The 24564-nt window shown below is 38.3% G+C and overlaps 2 protein-coding genes across 5 annotated transcripts; both read right to left on the bottom strand.

The window, feature by feature from the left end:
- Positions 1–219: 219 nt before the first annotated feature.
- Positions 220–10477, bottom strand: ccnyl1 (cyclin Y-like 1). Of its 3 annotated transcripts, none has more exons than XM_067515029.1 (10): positions 9484–10476; positions 7957–8031; positions 7813–7856; positions 7021–7097; positions 6598–6633; positions 6458–6509; positions 5042–5161; positions 4291–4457; positions 1972–2134; positions 220–1608 (listed from the first exon to the last, which is right to left on the bottom strand). In XM_067515029.1, exons 1-10 carry the CDS (start codon positions 9644–9646, stop codon positions 1492–1494), a joined length of 1014 nt encoding a protein of 337 aa, XP_067371130.1. In that variant the 5' UTR covers positions 9647–10476; the 3' UTR covers positions 220–1491. The 3 variants fall into 3 exon arrangements, 2 of the variants coding, with proteins under 2 accessions (XP_067371130.1, XP_067371129.1); XM_067515028.1 differs by having other exon boundaries at positions 7021–7121; positions 9484–10475; XR_010915132.1 differs by lacking the exon at positions 220–1608 and adding an exon at positions 2585–2820 and having other exon boundaries at positions 1996–2134; positions 7021–7121; positions 9484–10477.
- A 1546-nt stretch (positions 10478–12023) lies between these two features.
- On the bottom strand, positions 12024–23015 carry creb1b (cAMP responsive element binding protein 1b). Of its 2 annotated transcripts, XM_067516887.1 has the most exons (8): positions 22868–23015; positions 18352–18464; positions 18078–18224; positions 17882–17982; positions 16609–16763; positions 15708–15893; positions 15346–15499; positions 12024–14951 (listed from the first exon to the last, which is right to left on the bottom strand). In XM_067516887.1, exons 2-8 carry the CDS (start codon positions 18454–18456, stop codon positions 14807–14809), a joined length of 993 nt encoding a protein of 330 aa, XP_067372988.1. In that variant the 5' UTR covers positions 18457–18464; positions 22868–23015; the 3' UTR covers positions 12024–14806. The 2 variants fall into 2 exon arrangements, with proteins under 2 accessions (XP_067372988.1, XP_067372989.1); XM_067516888.1 differs by lacking the exon at positions 22868–23015 and having other exon boundaries at positions 18344–18465.
- Between the last annotated feature and the right edge of the window lie 1549 nt (positions 23016–24564).

The following is a 24564-nucleotide window of genomic DNA, read 5'->3' as shown; positions in this document are numbered from 1 at the left end:
ACGCTGTCTCACTTAAATTAAAAGAAGATGGCCGATAAAATCACCAGTCAGTGGGGGTAGTCTTGTTTCAGAAAAGGTGATCCACGCATCACAAGACAGGTACACAGGTGAAACCAGCTTTTTGCTCTTCAATGCGTGTTTGCGCATGACCACAACAAATATTAGTCACCTTAAGGTCACTGATCAAAAAAATAAGGTTTTCAATTAACACAACATCTCTTTGTTACATGATTAGTGTTTATTTAAAATAGTCCATCTGCAAATGTAAAACAACACATTTCACAGCTAGTAGCCTACATAGTAAGCAAAAAGGAAGAGAGCATCCATCAGTCTGTTTCCCCCCACCTCTCAGTATCTATGTAATTTGTTTCATAGCGGTGGCTAAAACCTGGAACGAGCACAGACTTGGTAATGTTGATGGGTTCTCTGAGGCAGGGTCAGGGTGGAAGGATTTGAGGGGCTCAGTGCCAAGGTTGGGTGACGTGAACCAACTAACGTAATCATTTTGTCACTGTAACTGCTATATGAGCAAGTCAGTAGCAAAAATGATTCAGAATCTGTCCACCTGTAGCGTATCGGAAAAGGGAAAGTGATCCGATATTGGCACTGCTGATCCCCTGACACATAACAGACAATTGCCAATGTACAGTAGGGTTTTTTTTTTTTATACTTCAACCAACTAAGATTTTTGTGGTTTAATACCTTGTTATCTGACACGTGCTGTATGCTCATACTGATAGACAATTTACTCAAACAGAATGCAACACTACTGGCATTAACAGTAAACAAGTCTGATTTACACTCAAAAGTAACTTTTGGTATTGATTCTAATTTACAAGAAAGACATTTTTGCATTTCTTGTGCCTATTATGAAGAGGGGTCTGGTGAGATTCAACATTTCCTTTACAGTCAACAAATCCCATAAAAAGACCAAAACCAACAATTAATCTGATAAGTTTTTGTGTATAGCCAAACATGGCTGCCAAGAGTTCACCGTCATCCAACGAGGCCGAGTATTTAGATTACCCAGCATGTTTGGTTCTGGTTTGGGTTTTTGTTTTTTTTAAATGGGATGTAAATGACAGAATACAGAATAACACCAGTCTCAGCCTTTAGGGCTACATGGAATACTTTAAACATTTTTGTAAAAATTATATTTGTATAACAATATACCTCTCAGATATTAGCTGCATCAGAGCCATTCCTTGGAAATGAGGGAAAGTTAAGATATAAATACGGGGCTTCGTAAAAACAACAGCAGTGTGGTAAAGTTATAGTTCAAGGACTTTTTAAGCTCAATTCCAAGTTTAGTTTGACAATCACGTGGTTCTTCAGCTATAATTCAAATTACCATTTAGGCAGGTCATACAGTAGCATACCAAGCCTGAATCCTCCCTGATATGGCTCTGTTGACCTGGTGAGGTGGCCATGTTTTTCTGGTGCTGGTTGTGGGTTGACTAGGCTTCGGGTAGCAAATGGTAGCAATTTGAACTATGAGAGCACAGCGTTGGAGCGTTGTATACCTATCAGGTTGTCGGCACTGAAGGATCGTCTCAATGCTGCTTGGCTCAGTTCCTTGTACTTGTCCTCACACAATCTTGAAATGGCCTGAATGGACAAAGGCACAATTATTGCAATGTTCTTATTGAAAGAAAAAATAAATCGTTATGGAAACAGTGATATTTGAATTAAAGAGCTCTGCAAATTAAAGAAATGTCTTAAATCATGAGACGGATCAGTTCTCATAAAAAACTGCATAAACCCAATCAAACATTCATCTACTGGAAACGGTTACTAAAACAAACTGATTTTCAACTCAGAAATGGAAAAAGCTACCATCTAAAGCAAGACAGCCTCTACTCTGAGGTAATCAGAGGTACTACGACCAGAGTACAGTGACGAGGCAGTATTACAAGTACGTTATGAGTCAAAATGAAATGATTGAAATGAGAGCAGAGGACAACAGTTCACCTCTAGTTTCTGGGCACGCTGGTTGTTCAGAGGCTCTAGAGGGAAACTGAGGTTGTTGTCATCAGCCAGCTGCCGCAAATCAAAGTAGTACTTCGCATAGACACTGGCTGGCACGTTGATATTAAACTGGAGAAGTTCCAGAAAGTGGCGCTCCATCTCATTCCTGGAGGGTGGAAGAGATCTTAGGGTTATTTTAAACTACAAAAACTTGACTCGACCTAAATATGTTGCTGATAGCTCTCTTCTCTCTGCACTAAGTGCAACAGCACAATGAAAAGGACTAAACCTAAATTCCTAATAAAAAGTTTTTAAAAACATCAACTGTAATGGTGTGTTAACCTGTAGAGATTATCAGATATGTGGCTACTTTTATGGCACCATACGGTGCAATTTTCTTTGACTGTAAAGCAACCTGCAAAACAACTATTAAAACTCTTTCAATTAAAATCATGTGTGATGCGTTTGTGGCACTAAAAGTCAGCAGCTGGAATTGAAGGCAAATCTAGTTCCAAAAACTTATTCCGTTTATTTTTTATATCAGCTACAAATTCAGCAAGCAAGATTTCTTTTAAGATGGAATTAAATCTATTTCAAAGATCTAACACTCACTTACTAACACACACATTTTGCAGGTAATCAGACTGGCATCTTTGAGCACCAGTTGGAGAATCACAGCTTGTCCTTGTTCCAGACTATAACCTCCATCATCCTTCCTCTTCATCATCACAGCTATGAGGAAAGCTAAGGGTGGTGGTTGTCAAGGAGACAGCATCCAGGATGCTTTGTTGGTCAGCAAAGGTGGTGAGAGTGAGTGTGAGTGTGTGTGTGATGTCTGGTCTCCCAGGGCAACTAATGGAGTGGGCGAGAGCCAGGACCATTATGTAGAAGCAGTGAGAGCACTTGAGACCCTCCCCCCTATTCTCTGTCTCTGTCTCTCTCTCTCTCTCTCAACTCTTCTCCCAATCCTTCCATCCGAACCCAACCAGGCTTACAAAGACACTTCAATGGCAGCAATGAAAACAACGCAGAGTGTGGGTCAGACACAAGAGAGGAAAGAGAGAGAATCAGAGAGGAATGAGGGTTCACGGACAAGAGAACACACAAGCAGCATATGCAATCCCATTTGTAAAAAAACAAGGAGGTACTTTCAACCCCTCTCTCACTCACACACACACGAAAAGCAATTGTAGAAAATAAATCCTGGATGCTCCAAGTGCAGCCCCTGACCTCTTCACTGGCTTATAGCCCAAGCGACAGCAGAGATGCTGCAGCTTCCATCTGCTGCACACTTCTATACTTCTGTCTACTTTAAGTGCATCTTTGTTGTTATATCTCCCTTTTACTGAAAGGAAGGAGAGGGAGGAAGCATGTAGTGCTAGAATCCTACTTTATTCATTTCTTTGTTCTTTTCCTACATCTACAGTATCAGGAGCTCAGCGAACCAAACACTAACAAAAACTAAATTTACAGAAAAATTGGAAGTGTCAGAATGTCAGGCACAAGTCAGGCAACATTGATAAAAGATTCATATTTAAATTAAGTAATCATGGTGGCAAGGTTGCAGTGCTTCAAATCCCCCAGCTGGCTGGGCCTTTACCTGTATCCTATAAGTGGTGGCAGTAAGCAGCACTTAAAGAGGTCACTTCTTAGCTTGGACAGTACAAGTTTAATTTAAATAATTAAAATAAGTTAAATTTGGTTGTTCACTGACAACATTCTCTGCCTGTTGTACAACAAGGCCATAAGTAATTTTTTGTCGTCTGCCTGGTATAAACAACGCATGGAGCAGAACTGGAAATGCTATAACTTTTCTTCTTGGTTTTCTGTCAGAAGCTGACTTCATTGTCAGTCCTTTACAGATACTCAGTAGGAGAAAAATTTACCATTTTCCCACCTATTGGCATATTAATGTGAGTGGTGGTAAACGCAGAAACAATCTGAATGGCCTAGAGTGGAGGCATGCTGCTTGGGCATTCCCAAATGCGTGCATATGGAGAGGCTGTTTAAATGCTTTGGGAACAAAGAGTGGGTTCTTCCTGCTCGACTCTCCTAAATTACTCCTAATTGTGCTACATTTCCCACAGATTTTATTGTCAATATGAATGTTTTTCTTTATATGTTAGTCCTTTCATTGAGTCTCACTCAATAACAGCTGGAATTACATGCTACATACAAAGCTAAATCACGACTCGGCTATGTATCTAATAATTACAAAATGGCTCTAGGTTGCAGTGGATACAAAACAGGCCAGACATCCTTCCTAAACAAATCCCCTACTTCCATCTCTGGCCTTCTTGGTTTTCAGTGTGTTATACTCACATGTCCTCTACTGTGATGTCTTTTAGGATCTGGCAGTAATCAACATTCCACACAGCCTGGTCATCCCAAACTTTGGAGGCCAACAAAATGGCTCCCAGGACAATGCGTTTCCAGTTGGCGGGGCAGATATCCAGCTCAGCATAGGTCAGCAAACGTTCCAAGTACACCTTGAAGTAGAAGAATGTTTAAAGGTCAATAAGACAAAGTTTTGCCAGTTTAGTCTTTATTTGGATGCATCCACGACCCTACTGTGAGACTCAGTATGTGTTGTTTGACTATCACAAATAAAAGAATGTGACTTGTCCCGTTGTATGATGATCTTGTAAACGACTTCACTGCCCCCTGGTGGAAAGTTAATGTAACATTACAAAACTAAAAAAAAAAAAAAAAAAATATATATATATATATATATATATATATATAAAAAAAAAAACAGATTTTACAGTACTGCAGACTTTATCAAATTCAATTTCAATAATGTGACATTTCAGGACAATTCCATTAATATCCCAAGATACCTGAGATGTGCAGCTGGAGTAAAACAAGATTCGTCTATAGTAACAGTAATATTCCTTGTATTCGCATAAACATATTCAAACTAAAAGACAGTGTAATAATCAAAACCTAAAGGCATTCTGTGTTCTGAGATGTGCAGTCTTGACAGAGTCCCTAAAAAATTTAACAATATTATATCAGAGCAAATAAATTGGTGTAGGCAACATTAGAATTGAATACTACAACAGCCACTTACAAGTGTGACAATGGCACATTCTGCAGTGAGCTGAGCAGCACTGAAGAGTGTTCTGACAAAGCGGTAGATCAATTTGTGCTCTGGGTCTATGCGGGAGTAGTCATCTGGCACTGGTTCTTTCTGTATGGAAACACACACACACACACACACACACACACACACACACACACAATGTAAAGTTGATTTAGTCACATTTACTGTTTGGTGTGCTTTGTGCTGCAAAGAAAGCCTAGGCCTTGTCTAAAAAGACAGTGGCTGTTGTGAAGAGTCATCCACTCTTATTTGCTTATTGAAAATAAAGCCACAGTGTGCAACTTAAGAAAACACCAACTTGACATTCGGAATTATTCTCCCTGCTCTGCCCAGCTCTCCCTCTCCCTGCTCTAATACAGCTTTTCTTCACTCTTTACACTCCGTTAAGCTCTGCACAGGCCTTCACCTAGTCATAGATGTCAAATTACAGTAATGACAATGGTAAAAAATTTATTTAAGAATCAGAAATCATTGCTCTTCTCTTACAGGTAATAAGAGTAAGCCTTGTTTAAACACATTTACAAGTGAATCTCTGTGTTGCTGCCAGTGCTGCTTGATGAGCAATGAGAGACTTCCACCGCAAGTCTCCATACTAAGTTTTAGGGCATGTTCCTTAAAGAAATTAATGTAGAAATGTTGCTCACTGTAGCTTTAATAACCATTAAACACTTTGCAAGGAACAGATCAGAAACAGTGGAATGCAACTCGTCAAGGGCAGGTCTCACAAAATAGCAACCCTGATTCATTCCATGGTGAAAGTATATCATGGGGATAACGCAGGTCCTTTTGTGAAATTTGTTAGTTTTCCACCATTACAGACGGCTTATAGCATATTAAGGCCAAATTGTTAGGCAACAGAAACAAATGATCAAATATTTCAATGTTGATATACAACACCACAATCACAGATGCTGCAAGCAGACATGCAGTTTTAATGGTTTGTTTTTTCCTGTGTGTTAAAGAGGCCCTTGTGTGTCGACAATGATACTGGCTTTGTCCCAGGTCATGTCTAGAGAAATCTAAGCTACAAGGTTTGGCAGTAAAACTAAGTCACCATGAAATGAGACACCACTCATGTCTGTTATCAGTTTATAAATAAATGGAAACTATATGTAAAGTAAGAGTGAATCACAATCACGTTCAAAAAGACAAAGTCAAGGACAAAAACAGCTAAAGAGGTTAAACATATAACATTTTATTTTCCTTGTAAACTGTTGTACAAGATTCCAACTCTGACGGTGGCATATTCCATATGGTTAAAAAGGTTGCTCATTCTGACTGACTTTTTAAGACAGATGGATGAAAACAACTGAACACCTGCTGAAAAAGAACGCTTGAATGATGACTTGACAAACAGTGTTTGTGGAATCTTGACATACTCACTGATAAAGGGTGCAACTTTTCATCAAAGATGTCCAGTGACCTTTCTGAGTCCCTAAACAACAAACAATACATATGTTAACATATCATCATAAGGTTACACTTATTACATTATATAAATGAAATTAAAGATGCAAATTTACCTTTTTTTGATGTGGTAGTATATTGCTAAAGTCACACTGGAGAGAGAGAGAGTAAAATTAACAAAGACAAATAGTGTTCAGCCTCTTTGTCTTAGAGCATCAATTAAAATAATCTTAATGGGAGAATTATAGGCTCTGGTGTGTGAGTGTGTGTATGTTTGCCTGTCTTCGTTTATGGGGTAACTATACCTTTGCAAACATTCAGTAAGGAGGCTTCATTTAAACACACAGATAATGCTGAATGCAGCAATTATCCACAATCACTCAAAAAAACGCCCTAAATGAGTAGCTGGCACATCTGTTTCAGTCACGCATCAGTTATGTATTACTTCAGGATTACCATACTGTGATGCAATATGCAATATGTGAAAGGAACATCATTTGGAAAACAAAAAACTATGTGTGTGTGTAAAATTCTCTCACCATTTGATTGTGCTTTTGAGGTTTGGCTGGCTGACGGTGCTGTCATCTATGAAGATTGTGGAACACGAGCTGTATTTCTTTGACAGAGGACCGGGAGATACCTTGATATATTATATATATAGATATATTGAAATTGGAAAAACAAGTTGGACAGGAATAAGTTGTGGTCACTGCATTTCTTTTGACTAGCTCCAGAACTCTGTCTAGTTGTTAATATTTCCAATATTTTCTAAAATGTCAAAAGAGGTCTGGTTGTGTCCCCAGTTTCAACTGAACCAGTCAAGAATTTTGTCATCTTTCCAATGAACGAGTATGAACTTCATTCTAAAATCTTTAAAGCCACTGGAGTCTAACATGAAAATTATAAAATACTCGAATAAACATTTTTTTCCCCCAGTCATAATCACTTGTCATTCATAAGTTATATTTGTGCTTTTGAAACAAAAAAAACGAAAATAAAACCCACTTTCATAAAATTACATTTTCTTCTTTCATCAGCAGTAATGCAGATATTGTACCAGAGCACTGTGGTGAAGAGGAAGCTAAGCTGCAAGGCATGGCTCTCAATTTACAAGTCAGTCTATGTTGCAACCCTTACCTAAGGTCATTATCAAAAACATATTAAAAACATCCACCTACTATTAAAGTATCGATTAATTTATCAAACTAAGTTTGTAAAAAAACTTGCATTCGAAAAAAAGTGTTAAATTGCTTCCAAGTCAGTAATTAAGAATGCAGTTTAATCCTTTCAGCAAAAAGATTTATAATCAACGATCAGACTTTGACACTTACATGGCTGATATGATTTATGTGGTTGCTTTTCCTCTTGTCTCGTACTGTAAAAGAAGAGAAATTTTCAGCAAACTCAGGTAGATGAAGCATTTACTGATTTCCTCCTTAGCATATTGCTGTGTGTGTCGTGTTAGAACTGCTGACCGTCTGTCTGGGACTTGCTTAAGAATATGGTGCTCGCTCTGGCATGGTCTGATGGGTTCGACTCCAAGGCCAAGTCTGAGAAAACAAAAACTGTGTCAGCAAGGAGGCTTCATAAGGACACTTGTGAGACTGGGCGTGAACTGCCCAGCACTCGAGTTACAATAAAGCAAATGGAAAATACAGGAAGCAACTACCGGACATGTCAATCAAATCACTGATAAGAGTACACAGTCCGCAAATTGTCACAATCCAACACGCGTCAGCTTGAGTTCAAAATAATTTAGAACAAATGGCATCTGAAACAAGCTGGAAGTGAAGGTCACTGCAGTACATATTCGTAACATCATCACCTGGTTTCCACTAAAACGCCATTTGCAAGAGCAACAGCAAACAACCAAAATTTGTCAATGTCCCACTATTTCCATATTTACTTCAAATTTCTCCAATCACGATCTTCATATTAATATTACCGTTACCCAATGGGAAGTTGTCTTTAAAATAAGAATACAGAACACCCTTTCAAACAAAAGCAGGACTTGGGAGACTTGTGTTATCTGTTAAAATCCGTGCAGATAGCACATTACATAAAAGACAGAGGATTAAGGGACAGCAACATTTGTGGACAGCAAGAAGAGGAATGTAGACAGACTGTTGGACTGATTGTGACCCTCACCATGCCAACAGCTGGTCTGGCCAAACTGCACTCACACACTCCAATGCAAAACATGACTGGAATGACTGCTGTACATACCTGGGGGTTGGTAACCAGTAGCGACATGAGGACTGATCACAAACAAAATGAGCTCAATATGAAATCACAGAGAAAAATCAGATTCGTACCTGATCAGGGGTCTGAATCACAGAGTAAGTTAAAAAAGGAAGTTGCAATTTACACTTCGACTCAGTTGCAGTGATAATATCACAAAATAGCATTAAAAGATGCAGTTGGTTTGCAGGCACATTTTCTGGTTAAGTCCACCCTCATGGACCATAAAAATAAAACTCAGGTGAGTAAAAGAATTGAAGAAAATAAAGCAGGACTTCCTGCTAAATTTCGATTGGTTATGTGGTAATAAGATATGGACTATGTTTTTATTGTTAATGTGTGACACCATTGCTTAAGAGTGCCAAGAATGCCATCATCATCATCATCATCATCTGTGCACTACAGGCAATGGGACAGCAGCAAACAAGTCTGGCAACTAGGCAATAGCTGAAGAGGGGGTCTGGCTTCTTTCCCTGCAGCTGTGATTATGCAAGAATCGTTGGCTATTGTCACACTAAAGCTTGAGTGTGTGTTCATTTGTATGTGTGTGTGTTGGGGGGGGGGGGGGGGTCTGAATACATGGGGTATCACCGATTCGGTCATCAAAACTAGATTATGTGACTAGGAGTGATAAAGTTCCTTGTTCACTAACATGAACCTTACTGTATAAAAACGCGAGGCTTAACGGGCTTAAATAGAGACCAGAGAAATCAAGTCTTCTACCTAATCATCACCAACGTTACCATCAGGTAGAAACTCACCATCAGGGACCTCTCGGTCGCTGATATGCTGCAGGTAGGGCACGGTGTTATCATCGCTCACTTCAGTGCTGGTCTGAAACTCCTCAAGCCGCTCTGCTGGTTGCCTCGAAGGTAGTTTGGGGCTTGACTCGGGGGAGACGCAGCATGACACCGTATTCCCCATTCCAACCCAGTTGCAAGCTTCACGCTATTGCAGCCAAGTCCAAGCAGGGCACTTTTTGTAATTAGCTAAAGTTAGCTTCCCTCAGCCTTGTAAACATTAAATCGCCGCTGTTCGCCAACTCCCAGGAATCGCATTCCTGTCCATTTGTGGATATGTAAGTGTAATGATAAAAAAGATTTAGCCACAGACACTTAGCGTTTCCCCGTTGAGGAAAATGTGTGTGGTGTTCCGTAATCCTCGACTTGATATGCTGACAACAGTGAGCAGTTGGTAAGTTAGTTCCAAATAGGTGGTCGCAGATTCATTCATTCATTCAACCTGCAAGACTTTCGTTGCCGGTTAGCCAACTAGCATTATAGCAAGCTACCGCTAGCTAAGTAGTTAGCTCGTCTCCTGAACTTTTTTCTACCCCACATTAATTCGACTTCTTGTTACCGTGTAAACAGAATTAATCCCTCACGTCGTAAATATCCTACGAGTTCTAACCGCAAACAGGCCGCGGACACATTTTTAATGGACTTTCCAAACCTACGGACATACAGGTGACTTCCTGTACTCGAATCGGCCTGTTGCTAAATCCAGCCCGAGGCTTCAGCGGCCTCCCCGCCCCCAGAAAAGCCAAAGTAAAAAGAGAAAAATACAAAGGTGCAGGTAAAAATGTTCTCAATGAAGACAGAACGACAAGGCCTTTTGCTGGTTCCTCATTAGATAACAGACTGTGATGGCTTATGCTTACTCCACCATCACTGGCTACACGCCGCCAGATTTATTCTGTACATCCCATCACAGCCGCCATCTGTTGCCGGAGCTGACAAACGGCACTACTAGACACTGGGGGGGGTTATTAGCCCCTCCCTCTTACTCGTTCATTTCAATTCTATTAGCTGAGAAATCCAAACACGCGCCGTTACAAGCCGCTTATTGGATGAAGAAGACGCCCGTCGGCGACGATTTAAACCGCACTTACAAAGCTACTATTTTTGTTTCCCCCCCCGGATCCACGCCCTTTTTTGACTATAGAAAATGAAGCCCGTTGTCTATTGCGCGACCTCCCTGTCAATCAGTGCATCCCTCCTCATTCATGTCCTGTAACTGAGCAGTTGTAGAAAGCAACTACTCACAATCAGTGCAGTTTTTCCACTTTTGTCTTAAAACATTAGTCAGGTTCTCACGTGAACACTGAAACAATTTTGTTAGTGTTTTTAGAACACAATTGCTGCAGTGGAGGCATAACAATAAATACAATTTATATAACCAGGAAAACTTATTACAGGAAGAAATACTGTTTCAGCTTGCTTTAAGAGTATAATAAGGTCTCCGTAATATTTGATAGTTATTCCTTTGCAAAGAGTATAGCCTACCAACAAATCTTTTGCTTTACCTATGCAACAAGTATTAAAAATAATTATTAAACTAATTAACTAATTAAAAATACCGTGCCTGAAAGAAGACACTTTGACTTAAGTAACATTTTGAATGCATAACTTTTACTGGTTGTCCGCATCCACTCAGAATTCATTAAACATGCCCAAGACACAGCATTTAACATAAAGGTCATACCTCTTAATTAGGAAAATGAATAATGGTTACCCTTCTCGATTCAATATTGTCTGTAATAAATTGAAATGTTCACAAGAAAACACTTATTGGTATTCAAGAGCAATTTATTGCAACATAGCAAGTGTTTCCAAAAGAGTTTGTAATGTCAGTATAACAGCACTTTCAAATGACGGGCTGGTGTAGTTTGGTGACAATGTACAAACAGTATGTTATGCATCATTTGGGGACTATACAATACATGGCAGTTGGAAGTGATAACTTGAAAAAGTGGTGACATATAAACTGATCACATTAAAAGTTAGAAAAAATGTTATTACTTCTAGAAATTCTAAATATGTACATATATAGTTTTACACACAACGGATATCAATCTGTTTCATGCACAAATGAGGTCCATGGGTATAAACTATTCTGGCACGGAAATTAAAACACTGTTGGTATCGTTGGAAAGATATTGTGTAATCACATCACAAAAGTTGAGTTCAATATATTAAATCAACAGAAAAAAAAAGGAATATTACTAGTTTGTTTTTCAGCACCAGCACGCATTGTGAGAATTAAAACAGGTGAAAATAACTTTTTTGAATAGACCTTCAAAGTTTTCATCTCAGTAAACCGGGTATTGTAATGGCATGGCTATCAAATTTACCATTTACTCTCCTTTAAAATACCATTACAATCAAAAATTGTCAGACTTAATTTTATCCCGTGAAATGCATAATGAAAAGAATAATTCTGCATTTTGTTATATCTTTAAAATACACAGTAGACAGGGAGGAAGAGAGTTATTCAAAGCCTTCTGAAATATTCGTTGTGAGATTTCATCAATCCTTTACACATAGCAAGTAAATCCTATACTGTTTACATCCTATACCTATAACAAACAAAAAAATAATAACTAGCAGAGCTACCAATAACCGAAAAAAAAAAAAAAAAAACAGAAGTAAATGCGTAGTCCCAATAATTTTAAATCCTGGTTCACTTACTAGCTTCTGGAGCTATCAAACAAACACAGAATGTCTTCGAAGAGAAACAAAGCTTATTATCTCTAGTTATTGTCGCCCCTATAACGCCGCCTGTTGTCATGTGACCAAAATTCATACAACTGATGAAGCCTGTAGAATGCGTTTCAAGGTTCAGGTGGAAACATTAAGATACCTTTAAGTTAAGTTTATTTTGTCAAACAAACTTTGATGCTGCTCAGAAGCAAGATGCCAGGTCATAGCCCTAACTGTATGAGTATGCTCATTTATGAACACCACCAGTGAGCTGGAACACATTTTACACATAAATAGGTTATAAAAATGGAAAAAAACAAAAAAACACAAAGGGTATCTTTTACCTCAAAAATATAGGATATTTCTTGTTTAGACAGGATTTCCATTACTTTTCAGTTAAAGTGAGAATAACAACATTGGAACCAATGTCAATGATAAAGTAAAACCTGTAAAACAAAGGCAGGCAGAGTACATTAAAATGAATATAAAAACATCTCCAGTGAAAAGAAAGTTTGTGCTTTTATTTAATAAACTGAAATATATAAAATGTTACTGGTTGAGTCATTTCTGCTTAGGTCTATGAGTTAAAAAAATACATTTACACACAAACAAATTTGTGGCTGAGTTTTATCCCACCAAGGGCTCTGTCGTGCAATTTTCCGCCAAACTAGGCAGTTAATTTTGAAACTGGCTGACGATTTGCTGCTCTTATCAGACTTTCTCTTCTCTACAAACAAACACTGTCGACCCTACACAAGTTACAGCACTCCAAACTATACCTTCTCCAAGAAAGGCCTTTTTCACTTAGCTGCCATGTTGGTGGTAGGCCTGGTGAATTACATGTATACACACATACAGTGTCTTCTATTTTACATTGATATATGTTACAAATATGTAAAGTTGTTTTCATACAAGCCATAAGAATATTTTCATATCAAATAAACAGAAATATGAGGTCTACACATGCTGTAGAGGCTATGTACAGTAATATAAAAAATAAACAGACAAATAGGAACATGTATCTTCTCAAAAACAACACATTCCAACAAAGGTGATCTGATTTTAACAGAACGCACATTTTCATGGATTATTAGTGTTAAACTAAGCCTATATTATCTGTAGTTTTCACAAAGATCCCATCTGCTACATTTTCTAAATTTGTCATTTTACCACTATTTTTCAGACATTGCAAACAGAAGTAATATCGTAAAACAACAAAATAAATTTTAATGTGGAAAAATAATTATGGTTGGATTGGGAAAACATTTTAGTATCAGGTGTTAAAATTACTCTATAAATCTCATATTTTAAATATTATCCAATACATAAGAACACATTTCCCCCATCCAGTTAACTGTTGATATCTGGGGACAGCAACCAACACAAGTGGTGTTATACAATAAACACCCAGTTATCTAAACCATGAACTCTTAAAACAGTCCTTCAAAGTGAAACCACCAAGTACTACTGCAAAGTTTTGTTTCTGCTTCTGTTGCATTAATTTGACTGGGCTTGTGTTGTTACCGTGCTCTTTAGCTAGTGAGTAAAATGTTTCCATAACAAATAAGACTATAAACTACCATATATAGTCTTATATAAAATAGAATTCTAGATTCTAAAAAACATTATTTAAACTTAAGACTGTTGAGAGGCAGGAAAAAACAAGTAAAAAAAATAATAAAGTGAAATATGCTTATAATACGTTCTTCACCGTTGGAATCCACTGATGACAAATCTATTTCCCTTACATTAGGCAGTCTGTAGAAACTTTAAAACACTTTTAAAAACGCAGAAATAATTTGTGTCCAATTTGCTGTAGAGTTCTCTGTACAAGTGGCCACATTAATGAAATGTAGTTTCATTCAAAGCCTTTAACTGCACCTGACTGAGCTTGCCTGATAAGAAAAACATAACTGTATGTTCCGAACATAACTGTAACGTAGGCTACAGCAGGAAGAATATCTTAAAAAAAAAATAAAAAAATAAATAAAGGCATTATTGCTTACATATAGTAGTAAACAGAAATGCTCTGCTGAGTCCAGCAAGCCCAATAAAATCTATAAAACGGCTTCAACAGTTAAAAACTGATGTACCAAAGAGTACTCAGTACCTCAGTACCATTCTGTTCTGTTTGTTTTTAACAGAAGATTTAAAGACATTATGTCCTCTGCAATGAAGCACCACTGCAAAAACCTCATGAGTACAGTATTATGCTAATTTTGATTTCTACAGTATTAGCCCAAATGATGATAGTATGACACAGGCTCACAGTTATGGTTGTGTGTGAAGCAACATGTTAAGCATTGTCAGCAGCTGATTTTATTCTTTTAATCATGCTTCACGGGTTTGTTTTAGCCTATAACTTTTCAATTAGCTGTCAAAATCTTTGCACAGACGTCCTGGAAAAGTTGTTTATTTTTACTTTATTATCCTGAAAACCTACTGGAGAAAAGGTAGTATGAGAGGAACTGGATTATGACATCTTTGTTTAAAAGAGCCAGCTGTGGACAGACTGGAAGACCAGGCAGGCAGAGTCAAACAGTCAAAGTATTTGAAAGGAAATGAAATCCTACTTGGCCAAGCTGCATGTTGAGGACAGGAACTATTCTGATTTATGGCAGTAGAGGTCTTTGAGGGCTTTAAGTTCTTCGATAAGTGTCTTGTTTTGGTTCTCTAGCACGGCCACTCTGTTCTCCAGACACTTAACATACTCCTTCTTCTTCCTGCGACATTCACGGGCTGCCTCTCTGTGGAAACAATGAGACACAATTTGGGGATTTTGGGGGGATATGAATAAATGTCTTATTAGTTGTGCTAGAAGTTGTGGTTATAAAATAAGCATTACTTAGTTTTAGTTTGGATTTCAAATCAAGTTGTTAACAGCTGCAAATAACCAATAATATGTAAGCATTTAATGTTCACAACAGCACTATATGTGGAAATCTTATTAATTGACCTAATTGTTATTGTTTGGCTTTTTTTGGAATAACCCCACATCAGCCTTCCCCTTTATAATTTTTTATTTTTAAATAAATTAAACCATCATCCCCTAATTTTTGTCACAATTTTAGGTGGCTGCAGCTGTAGATGCTGAAGATTTCTGCCTCTACAGGTAGACGCAGGTTTCCCCTCTCCTCATACCTGTTCTTCATGAGGCGGACTTCTCGCTTGCGGGTGACCTCCTCAGTGGCACCCTGGGTGGGGAGGGCGGGGGAGGAGGCCATTACCACCCCTGGAGCAATTGTGCTGGCAGAGGCCGCTCGGATCTGATAGGCCTGTACATCACCGGAGGCAGCTGAAAGGGGTGGTGACAGAAAGTCCATGTGATGTTTTGATAAAACCAGCCATGACTCATTTGCTTCTTTACTGAGTGACAATAGAAAACTATTTGTTGATGCTTACAACAGAAGAAAAATCCTCTAATTTATGCAAAAATATTTTCTCCAAGGACTCATAGGAAACTAAACAGGGTATATTTGAAAATCATTTATCCCCACTCTCACCTTGGACCACTACCTGGTTACTGGGAACCAGTATCTGCTGGCCATCGCTGGTCTGTGCATACTGGAGAATGGTAGCTCCAGGCTGGGCAGCTGCTGCTGCATTGGTCATGGTCAACGTTTGAAGGCCCTGGACTCCATCTGTGCCGTTATTAGCCAGCTGAATGGCTCCACCCTGTGTGATTGCAACTGAGAGTTCAGAGAAAGGGACAGATGAGAGTTGGAACAAATGAGACAAATAACTCAGTCAGAGGAAAATAAAACAAAAAAAGAAACGTCAGAAATGTGTTTTACTTAGGATTATGTTATGATTTTAATTATTACTTGATGGCACAGCAGCACAAAGAAAGCGAGAGATGATCCATTGTCCAACTCTACTTATTAGTAACTCATAAAGAAACATTCTTTCGAAATGTTTGTGGAGCTGTTTGTCTACATTAATTCTTGTTAAATCATGATGTATTAAACAATACTTTCATGAACATTACCCACATTTACCACTATAATGTTTAGTTTTTTTGTCTACTTTGAGGCAGAAAAACTATAAATCAAGCTGAAACATACACAGCCAAGAATCTTGAGTATTATTTCTCTTTGTCTTTTCAGGCTTTAGCTGGTTCTTTAGCTGTGAAGTGTTTCACTTTTTTTTACTGGCTACTTTTTAATGACTTGTGCACTAATGTTAATGTCAACTTTAAAGGTAAATGATGTTTCAAATAAATTAAGAGAACAAGCATATTTGTCAATATCAAGTTAAAGGAAGTAAAAACCCGGAACATCAAACATGTTCAGAGTAAAGTAAAAAAGAAAAAGTATCTTTCCAGTTTATCTTCCCAACTATTAGGTCTGAATTACATCACTTTACAATGTCAGATGCAGATCCACTTAGCCAACTACCACCTACTGTATTGGCCACTGCTGGTCTGGTAGATGGGTGTGGGGACAGTAACAGTGGTAATTGAAGGTGTTGCAGCAGCTGCAGATGCATCCTCCTCAGCCTTTTCCTCCTCAATGCGGGGAACAGCCGGTGCATCTGATGAGAGGTCATTCAGGATTTTCCTGTCGGCACAAACCATGCAGTCAGGGGTTAGACGGAAACAATGAGCCGTTGCTATCAAGGTAGAGAACTTTCAAATATATTCATGTGAAATCAGCTTTAATAACACAAGATTAAGCAAACTGACATCCCCAGTTGTAGCTGTGTAAATTTGTTAGGTTTCTTTCTACAGTGAAATTACCATTGTGGTACAACAAAAATGAGCACAGATCGAAAAATTCCCTTTAAATCATTGTTTGAGCTGAAAAAACAAAACAAAACTATACATTAAATAATAAATATAAAATGTAAAAATTTGACTGGTATTTATAATTTTAAATCATGTTTTTTTCTTTAATTGAATCTATATTAAAAACAGTTTTAAATTTTGGATATGTATTCTAGTTTTGAGTTGGAGATGTTTGTGGTGGAGCTCCCTTATCCACTGTTATCTGTCTGAATGTCTGTATGTCTGATGTACCCTCCTTTTCAAAAGAAATGTTTTACCTTTTTACATTTATTCTGCTATAATTTGAAAAACTTTCAATCCTTGGTGAATTTACTGTCTAACTGACTGGGCTACTCAGTTTTGGTAGGTGAAAACAGACCTTTGAAACAGGATACAAGAGAGCATTTGGGAGGCTGTATGAGAATGTCAACAAATGGCCTTTTGTTGGAGAATCTTCATACAATGATGCCATGATGAAAACACCAATTTAAAAAAATGCAGTAGTGAGTCATGCACAAGGTGTTCATCATAATAAGAGCAGTTTGTAGTACGCTGCTCAGGAGTCCAAATTGCATTTTACACCACCTTGAGGTTGTTATAGTTTAATTTCAAAAATCATTTGATTAATATATTTGTATTCATTTATTTTTCTTTAAAAAATTGTTTGTTATAAATAATTTCTTTAAATTCTATTGTAAATTTCTTGGTTTTACCATAACTTTGTATGGAAATTAAGAACTTATTTTTGTGTACGTAAAGTACATACACAAAATGTAATGTAATGTGTAATTTACAAAGTGCATTGTTTGTAAAGTGCTATATACATAATAGTAGGGTCAAATTACTTTTTTGGTTGAAATGTTGTGAGTGCTTTGGAAGTATTTCAAAAATGCCCACACACATGCGAGTTACCTGTATGAGGGACGCCTTGAAAGAATCTCTCTGCGTTTCTGCGAGTCTGTCACACTGTCTACCGATTCTTGAGAGTCTTCGCTTTCTGCTATGGTGGAGATCTAGAACAAACAAATAAACCAGACCAATAGACATGAAAAAATGTATGTCATGCCTGAAAATGAGACAATTTAACACCTGTGAATATGTGTTTTACCTGTACAGCTTGGACTTGTGGGGACTGGATAACAGACGGCTGTGCAGCCTGGATGACACCGTGGACCTGAACTGTCTGTCCATTGGGAAGCTGAACCAGCGTTACGGTGGGACCTGCTGCTGTTGCGTGTCCTGCTGTCATTGATACCTGAAATTCAAAAGTAATATGACCATGTTGTTAACCATAGGCAGTATGATATTAACATGTTTTAACCCTTTATGACATTAAAAGTTGTTAATTTTCTAAATATGTATGGACCTGTGTACCTATGTACCTGGGCCAAAGTAGCAATCTGTGCAGGGGTGATTTGCTGGCTTTCTGTCTCAGTCACAGCAGTCTCTGCCCCCTGCTGACCCTCTGTTGCTGACTCCATCTTCATTGGCTGAGCTTTTATGTTAAAAATACAAAAAAGATCCATCAAAATATGCCCTAAAAAAAAGAAATGACTTTATTTTGAAACTGTGGTTCCTGTGTGTGTGTGTGTGTGTGTGTGTGTGTGTGTGTGTGTGTGCGCACGCATGTTTGTGTCCACTGTAGGTAGACTTCACCACAAACTAATTTTACCATTTATGTCAGGAAGGGCATCTGACATAAAACACATGCCAAATTAAATATGCGAATCAGGACGTCCACAGCAGTTCGGTCACATGCTGGGTTAACAACGATCGCCACTGGTGCTGTTGACCTACAGGATGTTGGTGGAAATTGGGCTACTGTTGGTCGAAGAAAGAGAAGAGCAAGGTTTGTTCATAGGCAGAGAGAGAAGAGGAAGCCAAGAGTGTAGGACTGACAGTAGGGACTTTGAATGTTGGGACTATGACAGAGAAGAATAGAGAGTTGGGTGTCATGATGCAGAGATGAAAGGTGGATATACTGTGTGTCCAGGAGACCAGGTGGAAAGGTAGCTCGAAGCTTGAGAGCAGGGTCCAAGTTGTTTTATCATGGGACGGACAAGAAGAGAAATGGAGTAGGAGTTATCCTGAAAGAGGAGTTTGTGAGGAATGTTCTAAAAATGAAAAGAGTATCAGAGAGTATGATGAGTCTGAAGCTGGAAATTCAAGGCATGATGTTCAATGTTTTTAGTGCTTAGGCCCCACAGGTAGGATGTGAGTTAGAAGAGAAGGAGAAATTCTGGAGTGAGTTAAATGAAGTGATGCAGAGCATCCCCACAGGTGAGAGAGTGGTGATTGGTGCAGATTTTATTGGACATGTTGGTGATTGGAACATAGATGATGAGACTATGATGGGCAGGTTTGGTCTTCAGGACTGGAGTGGCAGAGAAGTATGTTAGAGTGGTACAGGACATGTATGAGAGCTGAAAGACCGTGGTGAGGTGTGCTGTAGGTGTGATAGAGGAGCTCAAGGTGGAGGTGGGTCTGCATCATAGATCAGGTCTAAGCCCCTTCTTGTTTGCTCTGGTGATGGGCAGGCTGACAGATGAGGTTAAAAAGGAATCTCCGTGGACTATAAGTACAGATGACATTGTGATCTTGTGTGATAAAAGAGTATCAGCGAGAATGAAAGGAAAGGTGTTCAAGACGGTGGTGAGACCAGCGATGTTGTTTGGCTTAAAGACAGTGGCACTTAAGAAAAGACAGGAGGCAGAGGTGGAGGTAGCAGAGCTTAAGATGTTGAGGTTCTCTTTGGGAGTGACGAGGATGGAAAGGATCAGGAATGAGGACATCAGAGGGACAACTCAGATGGTTCGGAGATAAAGTCAGAGAAGCCAGATAGAGGGGTTTGGACATGTTCAGAGGAGAGACTGTGAATATATCGGTAGAAGGTAGGAGGTCAAAAAGGCTTTTATTTTGAAACTGTCTTTCCAGTGTGTGTGTGTGTGTGTGTGTTTATATGGGGGAAAATCTGTAAGGTAAAGTGTTTGGACACAGCCCTGAGACTGATCACATGACCTGATTAAGCTGTGTTTGTTACCATGGCAATGACAGCTTTGACACTACTGAGTCACTCACATATGCTAAAGCCAGACTGTGAACTGCTCAGACTTTGCCTCACAAAATGTGCAAAATGTGAAAAAGTATTAGTCCTATGAACAGAATTACTGTGAGTTGCAGAAGGCTTGACTGAATATGGTGATATTCTATATTTGAAGATACTCAATAAAATGAAGGCAGGGGGGCAATTTTAAAACAGCCCCCGTTTGTGATTTGAGGAGAATTTCTGGACCTCCGTTATAATGGGACAGCTGATAACTCAAAGTCTTGTAATTTGCTAAAAGTTTGAATGTTCTCTCTAGGCTGAAGTATGCCCGACTAGTTAAACCTGAAAAAGGACCAAGCTGAACAGGAGCTGAAGAGTCTCTGCTGAAAAAGCTGAATATTTTACAAACTATAAAAGATATAAAAAGCCAAACGGAAGAGCATGTCCTTAATAAGCAGAACGTTTTAAAGTTTGAACAATATTTCTAGCTGAAAGTAGGCAGAAGTAGTCAAGCGCCAAAAAAACAAACAGGAGACAGAAATCGGAATAATAATAATAAGGATATTATGACTGTGAATACTCCAGCATTCAAAGTATGCTGAAAAATGCTGTTTTTGTTGAAATAGCTGAATTGAAATGTTGCTTCAAATTAGAATATCATTATTATAGATTAGAAAGAATGACAACCGAAACACAGAGATTTTGAAGGAGTTGCCACTAACAAGATCCATAACCAAAAACTGTCAACGATAAAAACATATCTGAATAAATGTCAGGAAGTTAATGAAAAAGCTGAATATTTTTTCTAATATAAATAAAATTCTCCCAATAAAATTAAAGTAAAAAAATTATTCATTTAAACCTCAGACATGACAAAAAAAGCTTTTCTAGTTCTGCCTAACTTTATTTATGCCTTTCTGGTGAAATCTCTGCACCTGCACCTCTGTTAACAGTTTAACACCCAAGCAAACATTGTTTCACGGCTCTTATCACAGCTCCGCTTCTGCACAGACTGTGTTCTGTAGATTTCTATTTTTAGCTACCGAGTGTCACTGTTGACAGTAAAAAAAAAATAAAAAATGACACAACGGGTCAGATCATCTTCCACAACATAAATTGATGACAGGTCAAAATGAAACGTGCTGTTAAACGTGTTGGCTCTCTGCCAGTCAGAGGGGAAAAATTTTATAAGACATAAGACGCTTATGAACAGAGTACTGCATACTTAATACAATAAAATAGACATTACATTTTATCTAGAAAAGGCATTTCCAAAAAGAAAATGCACTGTGAATGCTTCCGTGCTGAGAGGATTTTCCCAAGCAAAGCTGTTTTCCTGAAATAGCTGAAAGTTTTGCTTTTGCTAAAACGAAATGTCGCTACCTTAACTTCTGGTTAAGCAAACTTCAAAGCCAGTTAGCCTTAAAAACTTCAAAGGTAATTGCGTGATACCATTGATTGTGTCATCAATAACATCACCAATGCAATAATTTGTAAAAAGTATAAAAGTCCTAAAAAGCATAAAAGATATTCATAAAAAGTTGAATACAAGCAATAATGTCCTTCATAAGTTAAACGTTTTGAAGTTTGAACAGTGTTTCTAGCTAAAAGTATGCCGAAGTAGTCAGGCACCAAAAAATGGAAGGCAGAAGTCATAATAATAGTAGAATATTAACAATTTAATGTATTTTAATCTGACTATACACCGTGCCAGAAACAACTATCTGCAGGACCAAATGTAACATCTGCTGCATCCTTTATACAATATAACTTATAAAACTTTGTCATAATTGTGTATTTTTACCTTAACAAAATATGACAGAGTGGTTTTGTATTACAGGAAATGTAAGAACAGTAAAACGCCCACTGTCCCCTACCTCAACACTGTACTCACATACAAAAATAAAAGTAAATTTACTTTCTTTTCTTAAACTCTTTTCTGCTTAAGAGCCTTGTTCCCTTAAGTCTATCTGTAAATAGAAGCATCATAAAAGGGTTTTTACTTTCATTTTTTTAACGAGCTTTATTACTTTTAGCAATCTAATAAATATGGGCTCAGATCCCTGGTTGGTGGTTTCAGCACAGGGAGTGTTCTCGGAGCACAGTGATCTCACGCCGTGCGTAGCTTCACAACGTTGCATGATTGGCTTTAAACATTTCTCCCTCTGCTTTTCAAAAATCACTTGGATGCTCCGTGTGTGACAGCAGAGACACATGGCCGGGCAACGCCCCCTCAGCGAACACCGATCACATCCCAGGAGATTAAAAAAAAAAAAACCAAACAAAAAAAAACTTTTAGCACTGACCGCACATACTACATATGAGTTACATATCCAGGCCTCAGTTCATGTGTTGTATGTGCAACCAAACGCCACGGCATACAATGGCCGATTGATATCAATGTCAATTTAATGGAAAATATGATCATGTTGCGACTTGAGCAGAATTTGTTTATATTTGACGGAAATTAAGTCGAGCGCGTTAACAAAAAAAACAGTTAAACACGGCCGCTGGTGGTTTCAATGCGCCGTTAAGAAGACAAAAAGCGCAAATCTTTGCGCAGACAGCTCCCGCCGTTAGCATCATTTAAAAGCTGAGCGCATTAACCCCAAAAAAGACCTGCAGCGGTTTCTGATGCGTTAACACACAAATTGTTCCCCCTGGTTCACTTTTAAAGCCACACATCGGCTTCGTTTTTCCCAAACAGCCGCAGCCTCCCCTCCCTCCATCCTGCTACAAACACACCGCGGCGCCATGATCTCTTTGTTTCCTTCGGGCCGAACCCGACCAGACCGACACTTTCTACAGACGCGTCCCGTCTCTCTGAGCCCTGGACACCTCTCCGTCCTTACCAATACACACTCTCTTCGTCACTCCCGGGCCTCCGGAGCTCCACTTTTATTCTGGCCGACACGTAAGAGCCCGCGTCAGGCTACACCTCCGCCGCGTCACCGAGGACAACAACACGGAGATTGGAGAAGGACGAGAAAGCTGATGGCGACGCTGACCGGAAATGAACGAAGTGCGTACGGAGGCGGGCGGAAAATGCCGAGCAGAAGCGAATTATAACGATACCCCTGTGCCTCGTGAAGCGTTTGGCAAAAATTACATAATTTTACAATAAGCAATTTATGCGCAGTTTTAATATTTATGTAACAAGAGCAGCAATAATCTGTTAGTTAATGTGGTCTTTCATAAAATCTGTACCCGTGGTCTACTATTAACCAGAACTAGAGGGTCGTTGAGTTCACATAAAACGGATTCTTTTTTTTATTTTTGTTTTGTAGGCTTAGTTAAATACCCTGTAGCTATGATGATTGTTTTGGTTAGAAACAACCTTTGTGTTTTCATTAAAAATATTACGCTGTGTTTTGGGTGGACGGATAGTTTCAGTGTTTAATCACAGCTAAATACAACACAGCATTTAATCCATTGAAGCTACTGTTGGACCCATATTAATACCATGTTTGAGCTTGTACATTCAAACCCTTTATATTCTACAACAATTCAAAATCTTACTTAGCCTATCTAAGTATAATTTGGCTATTATAGCAAAGTATACAACAAATAATTCAAGTAATGACAATTTTATATTGCCAATAATATTAATAATTGTAATGTTATTTTATAATCACTGGAGATTCAGAAGAACTTTACTGCTTTTATCTGCTCACTTGTTAGTCCCGTGGTTCCCAACCAAGGGATCAGGCCCTTAATGATTTTAAGATGATTTATGGGAAAAAAACAAAAAACAAATTGTTTTTGTTTTGCATTTTCTCTACACTTTACATTTGTTAAATACTGAATATTTCTATCTCTTTTGCTATTACACCTCATAAAATCTCAAAATAAATAACAAGTCAGGGTCACAAGCCGGGTAAACCACTGTTTTTTTAATGTAAGAAATGAATCTAAAAATAAGCTGTACCTGTAAAATAGTTAATGTTTGCCCTTCCAACCAATCAGAGAATGTTGCAGAAAAAAAGCACAGGTGTAAAAAAATATTGATGAAGATGGAATTCTCTTTCACTCCTTTAGATTCAAGGTCTTGGTATTTTGCATGTTGGCTCACTTTTACACACTCACAGTGTACTTGGAGACTCAAATAGAACAGTGCCACTGTCTTTTTTTCACACCTGTGCTTGTTTTGTCATGGTGTGACAAACAACAAACTATCTGCTGTGAAAATCCCTATTTAGGTGAAATTGCAATGTGACCACCAGAGGGGAGCATGAGACTGTAGCAGGATCAGGTAATCTGGGCATTGGGGATACATCAAATAATTATAATAAAATCATTTTTATTGAATAGATAAACCAAAAGAAAGGCAAATATGTAAAACCTATTGGTAGGAGTAGGAGATTTTCACTGGGGCAGTGAGGAGTCTTAGCTTTATTTGACAAAATTATCACCTCCAACCTCAGACATGAACCAGTTTGCACCCCCTATGACTGGGTTAGTATTTTAGTTTTACAGATAGTAGTACAGATTAGTACCTTAATTGAAGCCTTGTTAAAAAAAAATCTCGACCACACAATTGAGAATAAGC

Source organism: Channa argus, chromosome 9, assembly GCF_033026475.1.
Source record: "Channa argus isolate prfri chromosome 9, Channa argus male v1.0, whole genome shotgun sequence".
Classification (NCBI taxonomy): domain Eukaryota; kingdom Metazoa; phylum Chordata; class Actinopteri; order Anabantiformes; family Channidae; genus Channa; species Channa argus.
The sequence above is the reverse complement of the archived record's forward strand: the minus strand, read 5'-3'. Positions and strand labels throughout refer to the sequence as shown.

Bases quoted from the DNA above. Each gene is read 5' to 3' on its own strand.
- ccnyl1 (XM_067515028.1), bottom strand. From the start codon at position 9,646: ATGGGGAATACGGTGTCATGCTGCGTCTCCCCCGAGTCAAGCCCCAAA. The intron at 7,857-7,956 runs GTCAGCAGTTCT...CTTCTTTTACAG, and splicing joins AAGCAAGTCCCAGACAGACG to TACGAGACAAGAGGAAAAGC. The intron at 6,510-6,597 runs GTAAATTTGCAT...TTTGTTGTTTAG, and splicing joins TACTACCACATCAAAAAAAG to GGACTCAGAAAGGTCACTGG.
- creb1b (XM_067516887.1), bottom strand. From the start codon at position 18,456: ATGAAGATGGAGTCAGCAACAGAGGGTCAGCAGGGGGCAGAGACTGCT. The intron at 16,764-17,881 runs GTAACTCGCATG...TTGTGCCGACAG, and splicing joins TCAAGGCGTCCCTCATACAG to GAAAATCCTGAATGACCTCT. The intron at 15,500-15,707 runs GTGAGAGTGGGG...CACCCCTTTCAG, and splicing joins TAACCAGGTAGTGGTCCAAG to CTGCCTCCGGTGATGTACAG.